Source organism: Uloborus diversus, unplaced genomic scaffold (assembly GCF_026930045.1).
Source record: "Uloborus diversus isolate 005 unplaced genomic scaffold, Udiv.v.3.1 scaffold_483, whole genome shotgun sequence".
NCBI classification, from domain to species: domain Eukaryota; kingdom Metazoa; phylum Arthropoda; class Arachnida; order Araneae; family Uloboridae; genus Uloborus; species Uloborus diversus.
Genome location: NW_026558663.1, coordinates 88970 through 105893, shown reverse-complemented (window position 1 = coordinate 105893; position 16924 = coordinate 88970). Strand labels below are relative to the sequence as shown.

The window sequence follows — 16924 nt, the reverse complement described above, 5'->3', positions numbered from 1 at the left end:
ATTAGTGTTTAGAAACAATTAAAATTTTGATTCATTTTTTAATAACTTATCATACAAAACATCTCGAAATTGTTTCTACTTTTTGGAAAAGTTTTATTGCATGAATTTTGGAATTCAGAAGAGCAGGGAATCGTGTTACTAATCTATCAGTGCCCAGTGTCGTGCTGTTTTGCCAGTACAGCTAAATAGAAATTTTTTTTTTTCTTTTTGCCCATTGTACTTCAGAAATAATTCTCTAACCTCCTGAGACATAAAAAAAACTTTCTCTACTAGTTGAGCTGATTGGAATAGTTAAAAAATAATTGAAGTAATAAAGTTATGTATGAAAACACTTTTTATATCTTGCTCTTCAATATCACCCAGGCAATTTCAAAAATTGTGAGGGGGCTTAATTTTTCATCATTTTCACGATTCGAGACTGATGATGAGTTCATAACAAGGACGAAATTCCAGTCTCTAATGTGATAACCGATCTGTCAGTTTATTACTCGTAATTTTTCTTGCTTCATGCTAAAAATTTTACTCATAATTGAAACATTTTATTTTTTGTTTTTAAAATCCAATCCAGATAATATAGAGTCAACCATACAGAAAAATAATTATCATCAAATCTGGTGTTAATTTCATTTAAAACTGAATCTAATACATCATACAAATATTAAAAAATCAATGTTTGACTTCTCATCATCATGTGGATTTTTGTCTTTTTTTTTTTTTTTTGGTTGAACTGTGGTTTGAATAGTTAGAAAATTAAGGGTAGCCGGTTGAAGATGTTTTAATAGGGTGAACTTTTTCAAAAACTTTTCTCAATACAAACAAATTGAATAAAAATTCAAATGAAGTCATACATGCTAAAGGGCATGAGCTTTTCCACCATTGAAGGAATCATTTTGCAATAATTCTTCCAGTCGTCAAATAACTGCTTTGAAGTTACGGAGATATGTTTTTATCGTTTTAACTCTTGAAAACCATCTTGTGTCACTCCGAGATTGCATAATTATAGAGCCCCATAAAAGGTATTTGTTGATATGTTTTTTTAAATTCAATAACCACATGCATTTTTAAGAAGTTTCTATGAAAGCATATGATGCATGAGCAGCTGAAACGTGTTTCTAGCAGAAGAAAGCGGTGAACAGTCATTAAATAAATATACACTTAAAAAATGAGCGTAAAAGTGAAGGTAAAATATCAAGGAATTTTCTTGTGAAAACCATGCAGCCACACCACTTTGTACGAGCCTCTCATATTGGACATACCATCGATACACTTGGCACACAAGTATGAAATATTTAGCCTATATGAGGAAATGTCCTTTTTAGTCAAAATTAACCATGGTTCTCTATCAGTTTTCTATGTTCTAAAAAGGCCGGAAAATACTTCATGAGTTTCTAAGTCATCATCTAAATAACGGAAACACTTTTTCTAGTCTGGGAATGTGTCGAGTTTTATTAAAATAGTTACTGAGAACCAATGCGTTTTTTTAATGCACATTGATTACTGATTTACCTAAATTGAATTTATCCATTTTCTATCATTCTGTTCAAAAAACTTGGAGGTGCGACCCCCCCCCCCCCCTTGACCCCCCTATTTGCCGCCCCTGGTCTGGACTCAAGATCACTAAATGAAGCTATCTTACGACCTCACAACCCGATACCAACAAATGACAGCCTTATTACATGACTACAAGAAAGTAAAATATTTATGCTTTTAGATGTAAAGAATGGCTTTTGGCAACTACCACTGGATACAGAATTGTCATTCTTAAACACATTTACAATCCCATGGGGAAGATACAGGTATTTAGTTCTGCCATTTGGCCTTAATAACGCTGCCGAGGAATTTCAGAGAGCTATGGAAGAAACTTTTGATGATATGCCAAAAGTAAACCCATATTTTGATGGTATTGCTCTAAGTTCATCGCCCATTGAAAAGCACTGCAAATTATTGCATAAAGTTTTAATGCGAGCTAGGGAAGCCAATTTGAAATTCATTATCAATAAGACCCAACTTGCAAAGTGGTCAGTTAATTATTTAGGTCATACTTTATCTTACAAAGGAATAGAACTAGATATTAAAAAAGTAAAAGCCGTTGTTGACTTTCCAGCACCACAAGGCTGTGAAGAGTTGCAAAGATTCCTTGGTATGGTGACATATTTATCAAAATTTACTTCTCACCTCTCGAGTTTAACCCATTCTTTAAGCGAACTGTTGGAGAAAGATAGAAAGTGGACATGGGATACAAATATTCAACAAGATTTTGAGAAAATCAAAAAAGCTCTAGTACAAGTTCAATGCTTACAATATTTTAATGAAAATAAAGCTGTGACAGTATCTGTAGATGAAGTCGCAATGGACTTGGAGCCATTCTGCTGCAAGACAGTAGACCTGTAGCATATGGATCTGCATCACTAAGTGTGACACAACAACGATATGCCCAGATTGAAAAAGAGTTGCTTGCTGTAATCTATGGTTTAGAACATTTTAACTACTATACTTATGGAAAACCAGTGATCGTCCAGACTGATCCCAAACCATTGATCGGATTAAAAGAGAAGCAGTATGATACTATATCACCTAGGCTTCAACGAATGCTCCTTAGACTTAACAGATATGATATCAAGCTTCAGTACGTCTCAGGAAAATTATTACTTATTGCTGATACACTTTCCAGAGCTCAATTAAAAGAAGAAAAATTTGAAAATGAAGAAGAGACAGAAGCAAGTGTAAAAATAAATATTCTAACTCAGGCTTCACCAAGCAAATGGAAAGATATTGCAAAAACTACTTTAAATGCTGAAGAATTACAAGATGTTTTGTATCATATAAAAAATGGGTGGGATGATAAACAAAGTACTAAGAAACTCGCCCAACCTTACTGGCATTGTAGAGATGAGTTATACTCGACAGAAGAAGGAATTATTTGTTATGGTCAACGGTTAGTTGTGCCACAAGCTTCAAGATCAGAAATACTAAATTAAATAAGTTGCACTTAACTCACAGAGGTGTAGTTGCTTGTAAAATGAAGGCAAAAGAATACTTTTACTGGCCTTCCATGAATATTGATGTAGAAAACCTTATTAACAGATGTAAAATTTGTCAGGAACATCAACGTAACAATCAAAGAAAAACTCTGCTTGAACCTGAAAGGCCATGGCAAAAAGTGGGCTGTGATTTTTTTCATTTGCAAGGTCGACAATACATTTTATTGATTGATTGTTTTTCAAAATATGTGGAAGTTCAGTCAGTAAAGCATAACAGTGCACAAAACGTAACTACTATCTTTAAATCTATTTTCTCTAGACATGGCATTCCGGAGGAGCTCGTGAGTGATGGAGGTCCACCATTTGACTCAGAGTGTGTAGAAATTTTTTGCATGGAATGGAGCATAAATCATTTCATCACGTCGCCATACTTTCCTAGGGCCAATGGACAGGTTTAAAGAGCAGTTCAGACAATAAAAAAATCACTGATAAAAGCAGCACAAGATGGAAAAGACATATACGATCTTGTTAGACTCCAGAACCCAACCATCTTCTGATCTTCCTTCTCCCTCAGAGTTGTTGATGAGTAGACGACTTTGATCCCTTTTGCCATCTCATCCAGAGAAAATGTGACGAAACTTCCCATTAAAGAAAGAACAAGAATCTTTAAAGAAACAACAGAAAGCACAAAATAAATATGCAAACATACATGGAAAAGAGTTGCCAATTCTTCATGATTAGGCAAAGGTATGGTTTCGTAAAATGCCAAACAAGCTGTGGAAGCAAGGAACTGTCATTCAATCTAATCATAATTCTCAGTCTTATGTTATTAAAAGGAAGAATGGTGGAGTTTATCGCAGAAATAGATTTTACATTCGTCCAGACAAATCAGAACAGTATAGTTCTTCACAAATAAGATCAGTGGAAGATATTTATCCATTGACTTTGGCTAAGGAATCAAATCAAGCAATAAATAAAGAACATTCAAGCATGCCAGAACAAATGGTTCATAAAACAAATGTCCAGCAAACATTCGCGGAAAACCTGGTAAGAAGATCGTCAAGAACTATTGTCAAGCCTCAGCGAATGGATACATTTGAACTGAATTTAATTATTTATTTATTTCTGTAGAAAATATTTTAATCCTTTTTATTTCCCTTAAAAAGTTCATGTCACGTATTTATGTTTTTAGTTTTAGCAGGTTGGCAATATCGAGAAAACAAACCACGTAACTTGATATTAAAAATGATTAATTTTAAAATTGTACTGATCAAAATTGTTGGTATTAAAATCATGATACTATACTTAACAACTTGCAAAGGGCCTAACATTGCATTTTTCGACCTTTAATTTCAAAACATGTCATATGACCTTCCCCAACATTTCTTGCTACGCCACTGTGACAGGAGTACACATTTAATAATGGTCTGTTAAAGGGGTTTGCTGAAAAAAAATTAAGAAACACATGCTCTATGGGGACTGTCTATAAATATCACAATTTTTTTCTGCACTTTTGACCTCCCTCCCCTTTGTCACAAAGTGTCATACTTCCTCCTCATCTCCTCATTTCCCTATGTCATATGTCATGCTATTTTTCATGAACAAATGAGGCAGTTAGAAGCAAAGGGATGTAAGTGGACAATTTCAAGTTTTGAGTAACAAGGGGGGGGGGATATGGTGCAAGTTATGCCAAAAAAAATTTTGGGGGAAATTTTTAATTTTTTAAAATTTTATTTATTTAAATTTATTTATTGATTTATTTTAAATTTAAATTATTGTTTAATTTTATTTTATTCTGTTTTTATTTTAGTTATTTATTTAGTTTATGTGTATGTGTGTGATGTCAATGAAAAAAAATAATCATAAATAAATAAAAAAATAAAAATAAATTTTTAAAAATAAACTTAATAAAAAATACTTTACCAGGGCTACTGGTACTATCTCTTGCTCCTAGACGGAAGGGAGGTTCCTCTACTATTTGTACTGGTTATCTCCATTTTTTAAATTTTGCCACTTGCATCCCTTTGCTTCTCACTGCCTCATATGCTTATCTAAATATGTAATGTCCAAACGATCACAATTTTATGACCCCTGCATGGGGGGGGGAGAAGGGATGCCTGGGCCCAAGCCTGTAAGGAGTTTAAGACTTTTAAAATGAGGGGTGAAACATATTTAGGGACGTAGGGATAAAAAGTATGGAGGATAAAAGTCATTTGTGACAGCCACAAAATTTCTGTTTATGCCCCCCCCCCCCCCGGCACCCCTTCTAAATGCGACATCATTTGTAGGCAGCCCCTGTGTGAAGTTCAATTCCTCACTTGCTTTTATTTGTAGGCAGGCGGGATATCAGGGTTTGAAATATCATGGTATGTCTTCAAAATAGTAACTGCATCCTTAAATTACTTTATATTTTCTTACATTGTTATTACAATATGCAAATATAAAATTAAGGGTTTTTTTTCATTATTTATATCTACCTTTTCATTGAACATTTTTATCAATTATAAAGTTAATTTAGCATCAGCCATTTTACTTGTTTATCTTCTGTTAGCTAGTTTTATACAATTATATGATTCAGAAAAAAAATATGCATTAGTTGATGCACAGTAATTAAGACATTTTCCTTTTTCTGACAACCGTTTAGTGTTTAACTAGGCACTTTTAATATGAATTAAAATTGTTACATTACTGATAATTTTGATAATAAATAAGCAATGTTACTATGATTAATATAATTTTATATTGAAAATACCATAGTTGAAAAAATAAATATCAAAAATATCAAAATATCTTGATATTTAAAAAATAAATATTGTATATATATCCTTATATATATATCAACAAACTCTGCAGTGTACTAGAGGTGCGACATCGATGGCAAAACATCGATGTTAGAAATTAAAACATTGATGGTATTGATACATCGACCAAAAAACATCGATGTTTTAAAACATCGATCATTTTATTAATGTATAAAATACATTTTTGAATATACTGCACTAATTTAAGCAATACAAAAGAATACGTATCCGACGAATATATTGAAAATACTGAACCTCAAATCATAAATATAATTTAATAAGAATAATTTCGCAATGTCTTGGTACTATAGTAGGGCAAAAATTGATAATAAGACAAGCACGGATTAATACAACTAGTTATAGTAATAAGGAAATATTTTCAAACTGAATGAAACTAAAAGTAAATTTACATCAAAAAGGAATCTAAGAAAAATCTTAGATTCCTTTTGATCCATCTGTCATCCTCTACGTGTAGGGGATGTATTGTACATCCATACAATACATCCTCTACCATCAGTTTAATGATGAGAAAAAGTTGTGCTAATTATTTAAAAAATACAAAATTAATTCTAAAAATTATTTTTAAGAGCAAGAAATATGTGTTGTACTGTTAGTTAATAATTAAACATAAATTGTAAGTAATAGAGGGACGACTTGTTGGGGGAAATCGATAAGTAACCCCGAATATTGGTGTTGACAGTTTGGAAAAAAAGAAGTTTGTTTACTTTGTCTACCAGAAGCGCATTTCTCTTTTCACAGACTATCCCACTAGTCAGAGAAACATCTCTTTCCGATGGAACAGAAATTGCCATCACTATCAAATACTTTAAAGCAACTTTTACCAGCTCTCTCTTACCAGTTATAATTTTCACCCTAGTAACGTATAGGATATCCCTTTAGTTTAAGAACTGGGGCCTTGAAATAAACTGCAAGTTCTGGTACCAGACTATCAGTGTTAGGTTCTTCCAATAGCTTTGACCTTTTCCTCACTTTCTAGTTAATCTTTTACTATCTTGTAGTGATTTCCCTGAAAATCATCCTCTACACAGAAAAATTGATCTTATAAAATGGGTGCAAAAAAAATGATTTTTTTTTTGGCAAGTCCATAAGTAAACTTAATTAGCGAGAAAATTGGAGTAAATTTTATAATTTTCAATCAAAATGCAAAAACATCAACATTGAAACCAAAACATCGAAGTCGCACCCCTACAGTGTACCATAATTGTTTCTTAACTGTATCTTTTTATGGTATTTTATTGTATGGAAAAATATAAAAAATTTGTATTTAATAAAAACAAAACTTAGAATTTCATTTGCACAATAAAATTACCTTTCTGCTCAAGTAGGCTTTAGCATATTGCATGACAAGTGATAAATTAACCGCTACACATAATTGCATCTTTCTGCTTATCTCTATAAACCAGTTTCAAACTCATATTTCTACTATTGGATTCTATACTGCTGTTCTATCATATTAATTTGTTCTCCTGTGCCCTCAGTTCTCGCTATTTTATTGTTTTGATATTAACAGCATGAATAGTTTGGTTGATTTCTGATATTTACTTGCTCGCACCTTACTGTTTTTGAATAATTTGTCAAATTAAACCCCTGTTTAAACTTTTAAAACTTTCATATTTGCTGCACATTCATGTACATGTTTATTTAAATTTATTTTCATGTTTCATATTTCTAAAAAAAATTTTTCCTTTAGACAATGTCCATGAGTTACATGTTAGGAACAATGTCGAGGTAAATTCATATTTTGATAATCACTTAAAACTTATTGAATAGTTTATAGTTCTTAAATTTATTGTTATTATTTTCTGATCAAATGTGATTTTACATTAAATGTAAAAGTATACTTGAAATATTCTTCACAGCTTTTATGATACTGAAGTAGTTCTGATGGCTGTTGGCATTTGCGCTGGTGTCTGCTTAGCTGTATCTCTCTTCTCGTTTCATACCAAAGTATGTTTACATTTTTTTTTTTCTGTGTTTTCAATATATACAAATTGATGCTTCGGTTGATGTTTTGTTTCATGATCTTTGACTTGATTAAAACTTAATTGTAGTGATTAAGAATCCGTGAATCTTTCCAAAAGAGAAAGGGTATCTTTTTATATTTTTGAAACAGGTTTCATACTCTATTTGGATGAAAAAATTCCATGTCTTTTCCAGGACTTTTTCTTGACTTCATAAAAATTTTCATGACCTTGTTACATGAAGAGAATAGTACTATATAATATCAATCTTGCCTTTTTTTTTTTTTTTTGGAAATGAGCATTAGGAAAACTTCTATGTGAATGCCACTACCTGATGGAAAAAATTATCAGCATACACCTAAAAAACTGAATAATTCTTACCTGTTTTCATCATATAAGTTTAAGTTAAGTAAAACTACAGTGAATGATGCTTAAATGTCGACTATTTTTGCTATAAAACAGGCAGAATGATAATGATTGGGTAAAAGGTTGAATGAATCAGTACTAAGTTTCAATAAATTTGCTTCAAAAGTTGTCTTTTAGTGTCAACTTGACAATTTTTTGGTTCTTTAAAATAAAGCCATTCTTTAGTAAATTCATGTTTCTTAACCAGATATTTATTTAAAAAAATAAAAATAAAAACATTTCATAGTAAATAAATCTTTTGATTTAAATGTACTTGTTTACTTATTTGTACATTTTCAAGTGTATATAAATTAATAGGTTCAGAAATTTCAGAACATGTTTCAATATAATGACACTAAACGTACCAGTGGGTCGCATGGATTAGTTTTGTGAGCCGTATATTGGGCACTACTGTTTTTGAGCATTAGAATTCCCCTATTTCTGTATTCTATCGCCTGACTAAAGATTGTCCAAAACCTTCAACAAATTGAGATAAACGCTGATAAATTTTAAAATAAAGATTTAGGAGTGATGGAAACGAACTTGGATGCAATGTTTTTTGAGATCGTTCAATTTTTCAGTTTAAATAGCTTTCATGGTGCAATACTAAATCACTCAAGATTTCTAATGCTCTTTTTAGCTACTGTTACTTTTTCCCAGAACTTTTTTCCATGACTGGAAATAAATTTCCATGACTTAGACTTAAAATTTCAATTTTCCAGGTTAAAAATTTGCTTTTTTTTCCCCCACGACTTTCCAGGATTTCCATGACCCGTACGAACCCGGTTGAAAGTAGTGACCATTAACTGCTAATTTGTGCAGATGTGTTTTCCATTTTTAAGTTGAATCCCCCCCCCCCCCCCCCCCATTGCCCCATCCTATCACAGAAAAAAATAAATTCTGTGTGCTACAACTAGTGATGTAAATTACCCGGGTATTTATTTTTAGGGGTAAATACCCAGGGTATATACCCGGGTAAATACCCAAAATGGGTATTTACCCGGGGTATTTATTTTAAAAATTTATATTAAACTAAAATACTTTTATGTATGTATTTCACTGTGTATATTTATACAAACCATATGCAAAACAATAAATTTTTATCCAAAAATTGTATTTTGACCACATATTTAGAGAATTATTGTGTGAAACACAACTTAGCAATCTAATATGATATTCACATTTAATGTGTTGGATATGTCTAATCAATGTTGATAGCGAAATTTCAGATGTAAAAAACCGTTCTACAAAAAGTAAAAACTGGTTACAAAAAAAAGCAAACATCAATTGAGGCAGTGAGAAGCAAAGGGGTGTAAGTGAACATTTTAAAGTTTTGAGTAAAACACGTTTAAAGACAACATCCTAGGTAGACTTTCGTTGAATTTTTTTTCTAAATCATTCCTTTAATTAAAAAAATATAATGATAAATTAAATTTTTATATTTTTAATGTTTCATTTTACGGTTTATGTTTTAAAAAGAAAATCATCACCTTTTTATACCACCTAATTTTTTTTGCAAAATGCGCAATTACTAGGGGATTTACCCTGCCTTCAGATAAATACCCAAAACAATATTTACCTTCCCATCCTACATCACTAATTTCGTGTATTGAAAATAGTTTGAATAAATTTTCATCATTAAGTACTGGGGAGAATATGCAAATGAGCAAGGCAAAAGAAAACAATATTTTGACTTTTTTTTTTTGCTTATTAATGTGAAAATTGTTTCTATATTTGCCACGTTATCACTTAAACAGCAATAAAATAAATAAATAACATAGTTTTAATAACTTTGCAGTTTATTTTTCCAAACATCTCTCATTCTTCCTTTCTTTTCTTTTTTTTTTTTTTTTTGGATATGACTAACCTAGATTGTGATTTTGAAATCCTGAAGTTCATCATTGAATTGCTTATACTTCTCCAATTATAACATTGAAAAGAAAGATTCTTTGGTTTACGATATGTTTCTTTCATAATTTCATCAAGTCTTTCAATAAAAACTACTATAAACTGTGTAATACATATGTATGTATCAGTTTTATCAATTATTTCATATTTAGATTTTATTTAAAAAATTCTCTTTCACTTTTTGCATTTATTTGTAAAATACCCAGTTTTTGGGTTTTTACCCAAAAAATATTTACCTACCCGCTGGGTATTTACCCGGTGCACATCACTAGCTACAACTCAGGTTTTTTTCTTCACTTTTTCCTTTTTGTTTTGATGCCTAAAACTGCTGAAAAACACTAAGCTAATTTTTTATTTACCTGATTATTGAAATCTCAGGGCTGGAAAATACTCCAATTGTGCCCAACTGCTCCCATTTTGAAATCCTGCTATATTCTGCTCCTAAATTGGTGAAATTTGTGCCAGCTTGCGCCAAAATTTAAAGTTTTGTTTTTATAAACTCTCCAAAGTTAGGCATAGATCTTAAATATTTCTACATTCTGCTCCCGAAACACTAAAATTTAACAATTTAGCTCTCATACTGGAGGATGCTGAGCCCCCCCCCCCTTACAGAATTTCAAGGGAGGCATGATCTTTTAAGAAATAAAATAAAACAAATCTAATTGCTCAATTTTGTGGTTACTTATAAGTATTTTCGACAGCATTGCTTTTTTTGAGCTTTTAGTGTAGTTTTTATCCACATATATGATATCTGTGAATCTGAATTTTTTGCTTCCAGCAGACATCAAACCAAAATATCAAGCAAAGCATTGAAAGTGATCTGTTGTGGGCTTTGTCATCAATACAACCTAATATTTATAAACTTGTATATGGCAAAGAGTGGTATTCTACATCCCATTTATTTTGTGAAAGTGACTGTTCTACAACGTCTCTTTTAGATGTTACATTATCTCAAATTAAGTTTCAAAAGTCTGTTTTTCCGATTGTACTATTTGTATCAACCATATATTGTGGGATGAATGTTGCAAGTAGATAACTATATTTCAGTTGTTTTCATACTGCTTCGAGAAAAACTTAATAAATTAATGTTTTTTCATGACTTTGGCAATTTTATTGTATGGTACCCAGATCCACGGACTTGTCTGCAAGACTGTGTTAATCGAGCCCTGCAAATTGGCAAATGATTTGAATTTGAAAATTCGGTATTGAAATTTCAATGAAAAATAGTTGTAAGGCATATTACCTAACTGAAAAAAAAAATGTAAAAATATTTTAAAATATTTAGTGTTTAGAAATGTATGTTTACTATTTTTGTTTTTTCAGTTTGATTTTACTTCTTGTGGTGGACTATTGTTCATTGTGGCAATAGTTTTCTTCCTGTTTGGCATCATTACAATATTTACCTACAATAAAGTATGTACTTATTTCTTTTTGAAATGTTCAGATTAACCCTTTGCAGTCCTTTTTTTTCTAATAAAAAATGTAAAGGGATTATAAAATGTAACTGGAGAGCGTTAAGAGTCATTGAAGTATCCTAGGATCAAGATTAAAGATGCCATTTTAAGTCCATATAAATTATATAACAGTTTAAACCAGTATTGACCAGTTTTTAGCAGTTTGTGTTTTTAACTCTGGTTTTTACTGTCATGGTTTTTGACATAATTCTCAGAAACTTAACTACTGGGACTGTAATGATTTTTCTAAAACTTTTCTACCATACTCATCTTGAAGTGAGATGTACTTTCCAGGATTTGACACAGATTCAGTTTTCAAAAGCTATCAGAAACTTAAATGAATCTGGTTGTATTTCAAGAAAATATAAGCTCATTTATGAACAGAGGATATTTATATTAGTTTTCAGAAAAAATTAATTACAAAAGAGAAAAAAAATAGTTTCATCAAAACTATTTTGATAATTTATAACTTACTTTTACTATTACTCATAAAAAAAAGACATTACATAATTTCTGACATACAAAGACAAATGTAACGACTAGCAACAGGCTCTGAGCCCAGCTAGGCTGATCCTAGTCAGTTTATAAGTCCCCAATGAAGATCGATGGCCCTCTTAAAGCTATCCACTCCTTGCTCGTTACTGCCTCTTCCGGTAAACTGTTCCAAGTGCCCATGACCCTACTAAAGAAAAGAAGTAATTTTTCCTAATTTCCAGGTTAGCCTGAGATTTGACTAGCCTAAAACAATGACCCCTTGTTGACATCTTACTAAACTCCTATATAAAGGCAGAAGAACCTTCTTAGATTTGTTTGAAATAGATCTATTGATAAATCCAAGTGTTCTGTTGACTTTGTTGCTTGCAATGCTACACTGTTGACTAAACTTGAAATCCTGATTTATTAAGATACCCAGATCAATAACGTTTTCTGCCTGACTAATAGGACTCGACCGATGCATCGGCGCCGATGGTTCAACAATTTAGCCATCGGCATCGGCGGCCGATGCTAACTTGCAGGAAACATCGGCCCATCGGCCTTAAAAAACATTGAAAAGCCGATAAAATTGGCCGATGTTTTTGAAAAAAAAAAAGGACCTTTGTTGTTTTACTTTTTAATACAAAGTGAAGGGAGTTATTGTTTTCATATAAAATTGTTTACTTAAATTTCAGTATGAATTTCTATTTTAATCACCCCTGAAAGAGTTTTTAATACTGCATTCAGGTACCAGACAAGTTAATTATTGCGTTGTTTCTTGCCGCTGGATGTACGTATGGATCTCTCATAAGTCATAACTCAAAAATGGTAAGCTGCAGAAGGCTAAATTTTCGCATATGGGGTGTGCGTACGTTCTAGTTGTGCACTTCCCTTTTTGTTTTCGATCGGGTGTTCAAAAAAGCCTATTTACTCATTTTTTGTGGCTATTAATTACTTATTTCAATGGAAAATTAATATAGCCTCTCAGACTGGCGATCATTTGGTGATGTATTGTCGAATTGGAGGCCATGGAAAAAATATGAGATGGCGAAACCGGTTTAGTTTCATTTTGTTAGACTCCCGTTAAACCGACGGTAATTTTTAATTTTTCGATATTTGTAATATGAATCACAGTAATGCAATCTTTTCTGTATCGCTTCGGCGGAGCTACAAGTTTGGGGACCTATTTCTCTATCACAGAAGTTGTAAAACATTTATCATAAGCATTTTTGTAACTCCTACGGTGCCCCTATGGTTATGGGCCTCTCGCGCAATTGCAACATTTGCTATTTTTTAAATCCGCCACTGCACGTCAAAACAAACTCGGGTGCAAGTTTTAAAAGGGTTTTTCTGCTCAATGTTTATGATTGTTTTGAACTCTATTTTTATGACTATTTTTTGTATTTCCGAGAACACTTGCGTGCCCCTCCTCCCACTCCCTCAATTTCTGAAATTAAACTCTAGGTTGTACTTCTTAGTTGTTTAAAACTAACACCATTCTCAAAATTGGAATTTTTTTTTTCAAGCTTTATATATTGTTTAGGAAGAATTTAGAGCATTAACCCCTTCAGTCGGAATTATGAAATATTGGACCAAAAATGTTGATAATTGGTACACAGTGTACTATGGTAAAGGGTAACTTATTGACAAAATGTTGAGTTTGTAGGAGAAAAATTAAAAGAGTTATGGCACATCCAATATTCCTGACTTATATTTTTGAAATCAATATTTCATATACAAAAACGATAAAATACCGAACAAACTTTATTATAAAATGTTCTACAAACAATTATAAAACATAATATAAGTGTTTGAAACTATTAATTAAAGATTGTATATTTTTAAAAAAATCAGGAAAAAACCTCGCTTTTCAAATGAAAATCCATTGTTGGTCCACTCTCTATCTCTCAATCCTTATATGTCGGTGTTGTCAAACCCAAAACGAAAAATTACTTCAAATTATAATAAGTAGAATGTAAAGAGTCAACTACAAAATAATCAACTAATTAAATCAATTATTAAATGATTAGGAGCTGTTTAAAAGTATGTCCGGTATATCGGACACCAGGTCTGAAGGGGTTAATGTAAGAAATTGATTAAAGACATTTTGAATGGTGACATAATTCGGAAATCAAAGGCACTTTTGAATTTTTTCTTGGGAAGTGCTGAAGTAGATTCAGAAACTCTTCCGAGGCGTTGGTGGTAGCGGTTCTGTACTAAAAAAATGAGGCTGAAGTTGGGGCCGAAGTTTAAATTTGTGAGTTACACCAAAATCAGAGGGTGTCCCCCCAAACCTACCCTCGTCGTTTCAAGCATTTCTTAAATATTTAGCGATTAATTATTTTGGCTAAGAAATGTCATTTTGCGTATTTCTTATACTTGTTTCAATGATCCTTCAAATCCCTGACAATCTTATCAATTTATTTCTGTCAGATTTTTTTTGAGCAATCACGATTGCTTATTGTTCTCATTTGACTGTCCTTGACGTTAGGCTGATTTGATTTCCTCTCCCCCCCCCCTGCACTCCCGCCCACTGTCCTCTGCAGGCGCGGCTCCTCCGGTCCTGAGCAATGTCCCCCGAAATTCGCTTCTCCTGGTCAGTGCCCCTGGTCACACACACGCCCATGTGCATACACAAAAGTATGCACACACGAGCCTACACATGCACAAGCACCTACACACAGAGAGACATACACGCCTACGTGTGTGCACAGGTCTACCCACACACAAGCCTACATATGCATGCGCGCCTACACACACACACACAAGCACACAACTATACACGCGTAACCGCGCGTAACCGCTCAGGAGAAGGGCAGGTTTGGGGGGTCAGGAGCAGTTTCTGGAAACAATAACTCCAATAAGTAGGGTCCTGTCGCAACTCGTGATTGTGAAAAACATAATTTGAATTAAACATATCAGAATTCAAATTAATTTTTTAGTTTTTTTTTTTTTTTTTTTTTTTTGCCAACGGCATTGGCCATCGGCCATTTGGAGGAAAACTATCAGCCATCGGCCATCTTTGAATAATCGGCATCAGCCCATCGGCCAAAAAATGCCATCGGTCGAGCCCTACTGACTAATGATTGAACCCTGTAAACAATAACTCGTACTTTTATTTCCATGACCTAAGTGTAGCACTTGACATTCCCTACATTAACTGCCATACCCCACTTATCTGCCCTCTTAGTAATATGATCTAAATACCCTTGAAACTGTTTTACTTGTTCCTCATTCTCTACAATCCCCATAACTTTTACATCATCAGCAAATCAATTTACGTTTCCAGAAATATTGTCACCAATGTCATTCATAAAAAATAATAAACAGAAGAGGCTCTAAAACTGATCCCTGAGGAGCCCCGCTTAAAACATCACTCCATTTAGAATGATTTCCCCTCACAACTACTCTTTGCTTCCTACCAGTGAGCCAATTTCTAACCAAAAGTAAAGTTTTTCCTCCTATTTTTATATCAGCTAGTTTGCTGAGAAGAACAACATGCAGTACCTTATCAAAAGCTTTTTGAAAATCAATATAAACAACATCAACACACTTTTTGTTATCTAAAGCCAAGGTAACCTTGTCATAGAAGTGCAATAAATTAGTAGCAAATGATTTAGCTTTGCTGAAACCATATTGCGCTAGTCAACAGACTATTTGTCTCTAAGAAATTCATAATCTTAATTTTGATCAAAGTTTCAAAAATCTTGCCAACCACTGAAGTCAGACTTACTGGTCTATTATTCCCTGTATTACCTTTAGACCCTTTCTTGAAGAGTGGCGTTATGTTAGCCAGCTTCCGGTCAGGGTTATTATTTTGTCCACTTTTTTGTAAAAAGTATGGGACGCCGCACAGTGGTCGATTTCACAAATCTAGCTGGACAAAAATACTTTGGTTTGTCAAACCGAGTTAAAAGTTTTAATTTGGTCGTTATATTGATAGTAAACATAAAACTACATAAAATAAATGCGTCAATAACTAGAATTTTCACTTAAAACTACATAAAATAAAAGCGTCAGTAACTAAAATTTTCGTCATCTTCAGCAGAACTACTGTCTGAGGAACTGTAGTCGATCTTTTAATTGTTTCTCAACAACAATGCAGCTTCTTTAGATAATAAATTCTCACGTTTTTTAGAGTTGTTTCTCAGCTTTGTAATTAAAGGGTCAGACCTAATAAGTAACATATGTATTATGTCTTCCAAAGTTTTTTGCCTTGAATATTTTCATGAGAAATGTTCTCGGAAAGCTTTGAAATCTTTATTTTGAGCCTCTTGCGCTTCTTCAGAAAGTTGTCCTATTGGTAGAATGCAGGGTTGGGTTTTGGACTGTCCAAAACTGGTTTAGGACAGGACAGGTGGTTTTTACCGTCCAAAAGTGTCCGAAACTGTCTTAAACTGCCCAAAACTAAAGGGGTGTAACATAATCAATTTGTTTTGATGCAATATTCGTAATACATAGATATAGATATTAATGAAGTTTAATTAATGAGTATTCAATAATATTTTTCTCCAAATGTTCATTTAAAAAATATTTTACTTAAAGAAATGCCAGTAACTAGTATATAAAAACTTCCTTATGTAACAGTTAGTAGACTTATGAAAAGAAATACACAACACTACGAAGACAACTAATTTCAGTTCCATTTATTTATAACTCAAAGGAATGCTATTAAATGTGCAATAAATATTCAGGTGAAAAAAAAAAAAGTTAATTTTTTAAAGGTTTTTGCAAATAATTTTTATGTAATGTTTTAATAAAAATTACTTTTTTAATCATAGATTAAAGAACAAGAAATTGATGATTAAACACTTAATTATAAAACTCTTGTGCTATTTTTTTTTAGTTCATATTTTTAATATAATACATTCTGTAACTACAAAAATTTGTAATTTATTGCATTTAAGTCAATTGTTGAA

At 32.3% G+C, this 16924-nt stretch overlaps 1 protein-coding gene across 1 annotated transcript in view; it reads left to right on the top strand.

Annotated features, from left to right (window-relative positions):
- LOC129233506 (protein lifeguard 1-like) overlaps positions 1 to 16924 on the top strand; it is a 49446-nt gene that overhangs the window by 16002 nt on the left and 16520 nt on the right. Inside the window, exons 7-9 of the mRNA XM_054867524.1 lie at positions 7494 to 7531; positions 7663 to 7750; positions 11401 to 11490. Of these exons, the coding sequence (XP_054723499.1) occupies positions 7494 to 7531; positions 7663 to 7750; positions 11401 to 11490 (216 nt within the window). The remainder of the gene's footprint in view (positions 1 to 7493; positions 7532 to 7662; positions 7751 to 11400; positions 11491 to 16924) is intronic.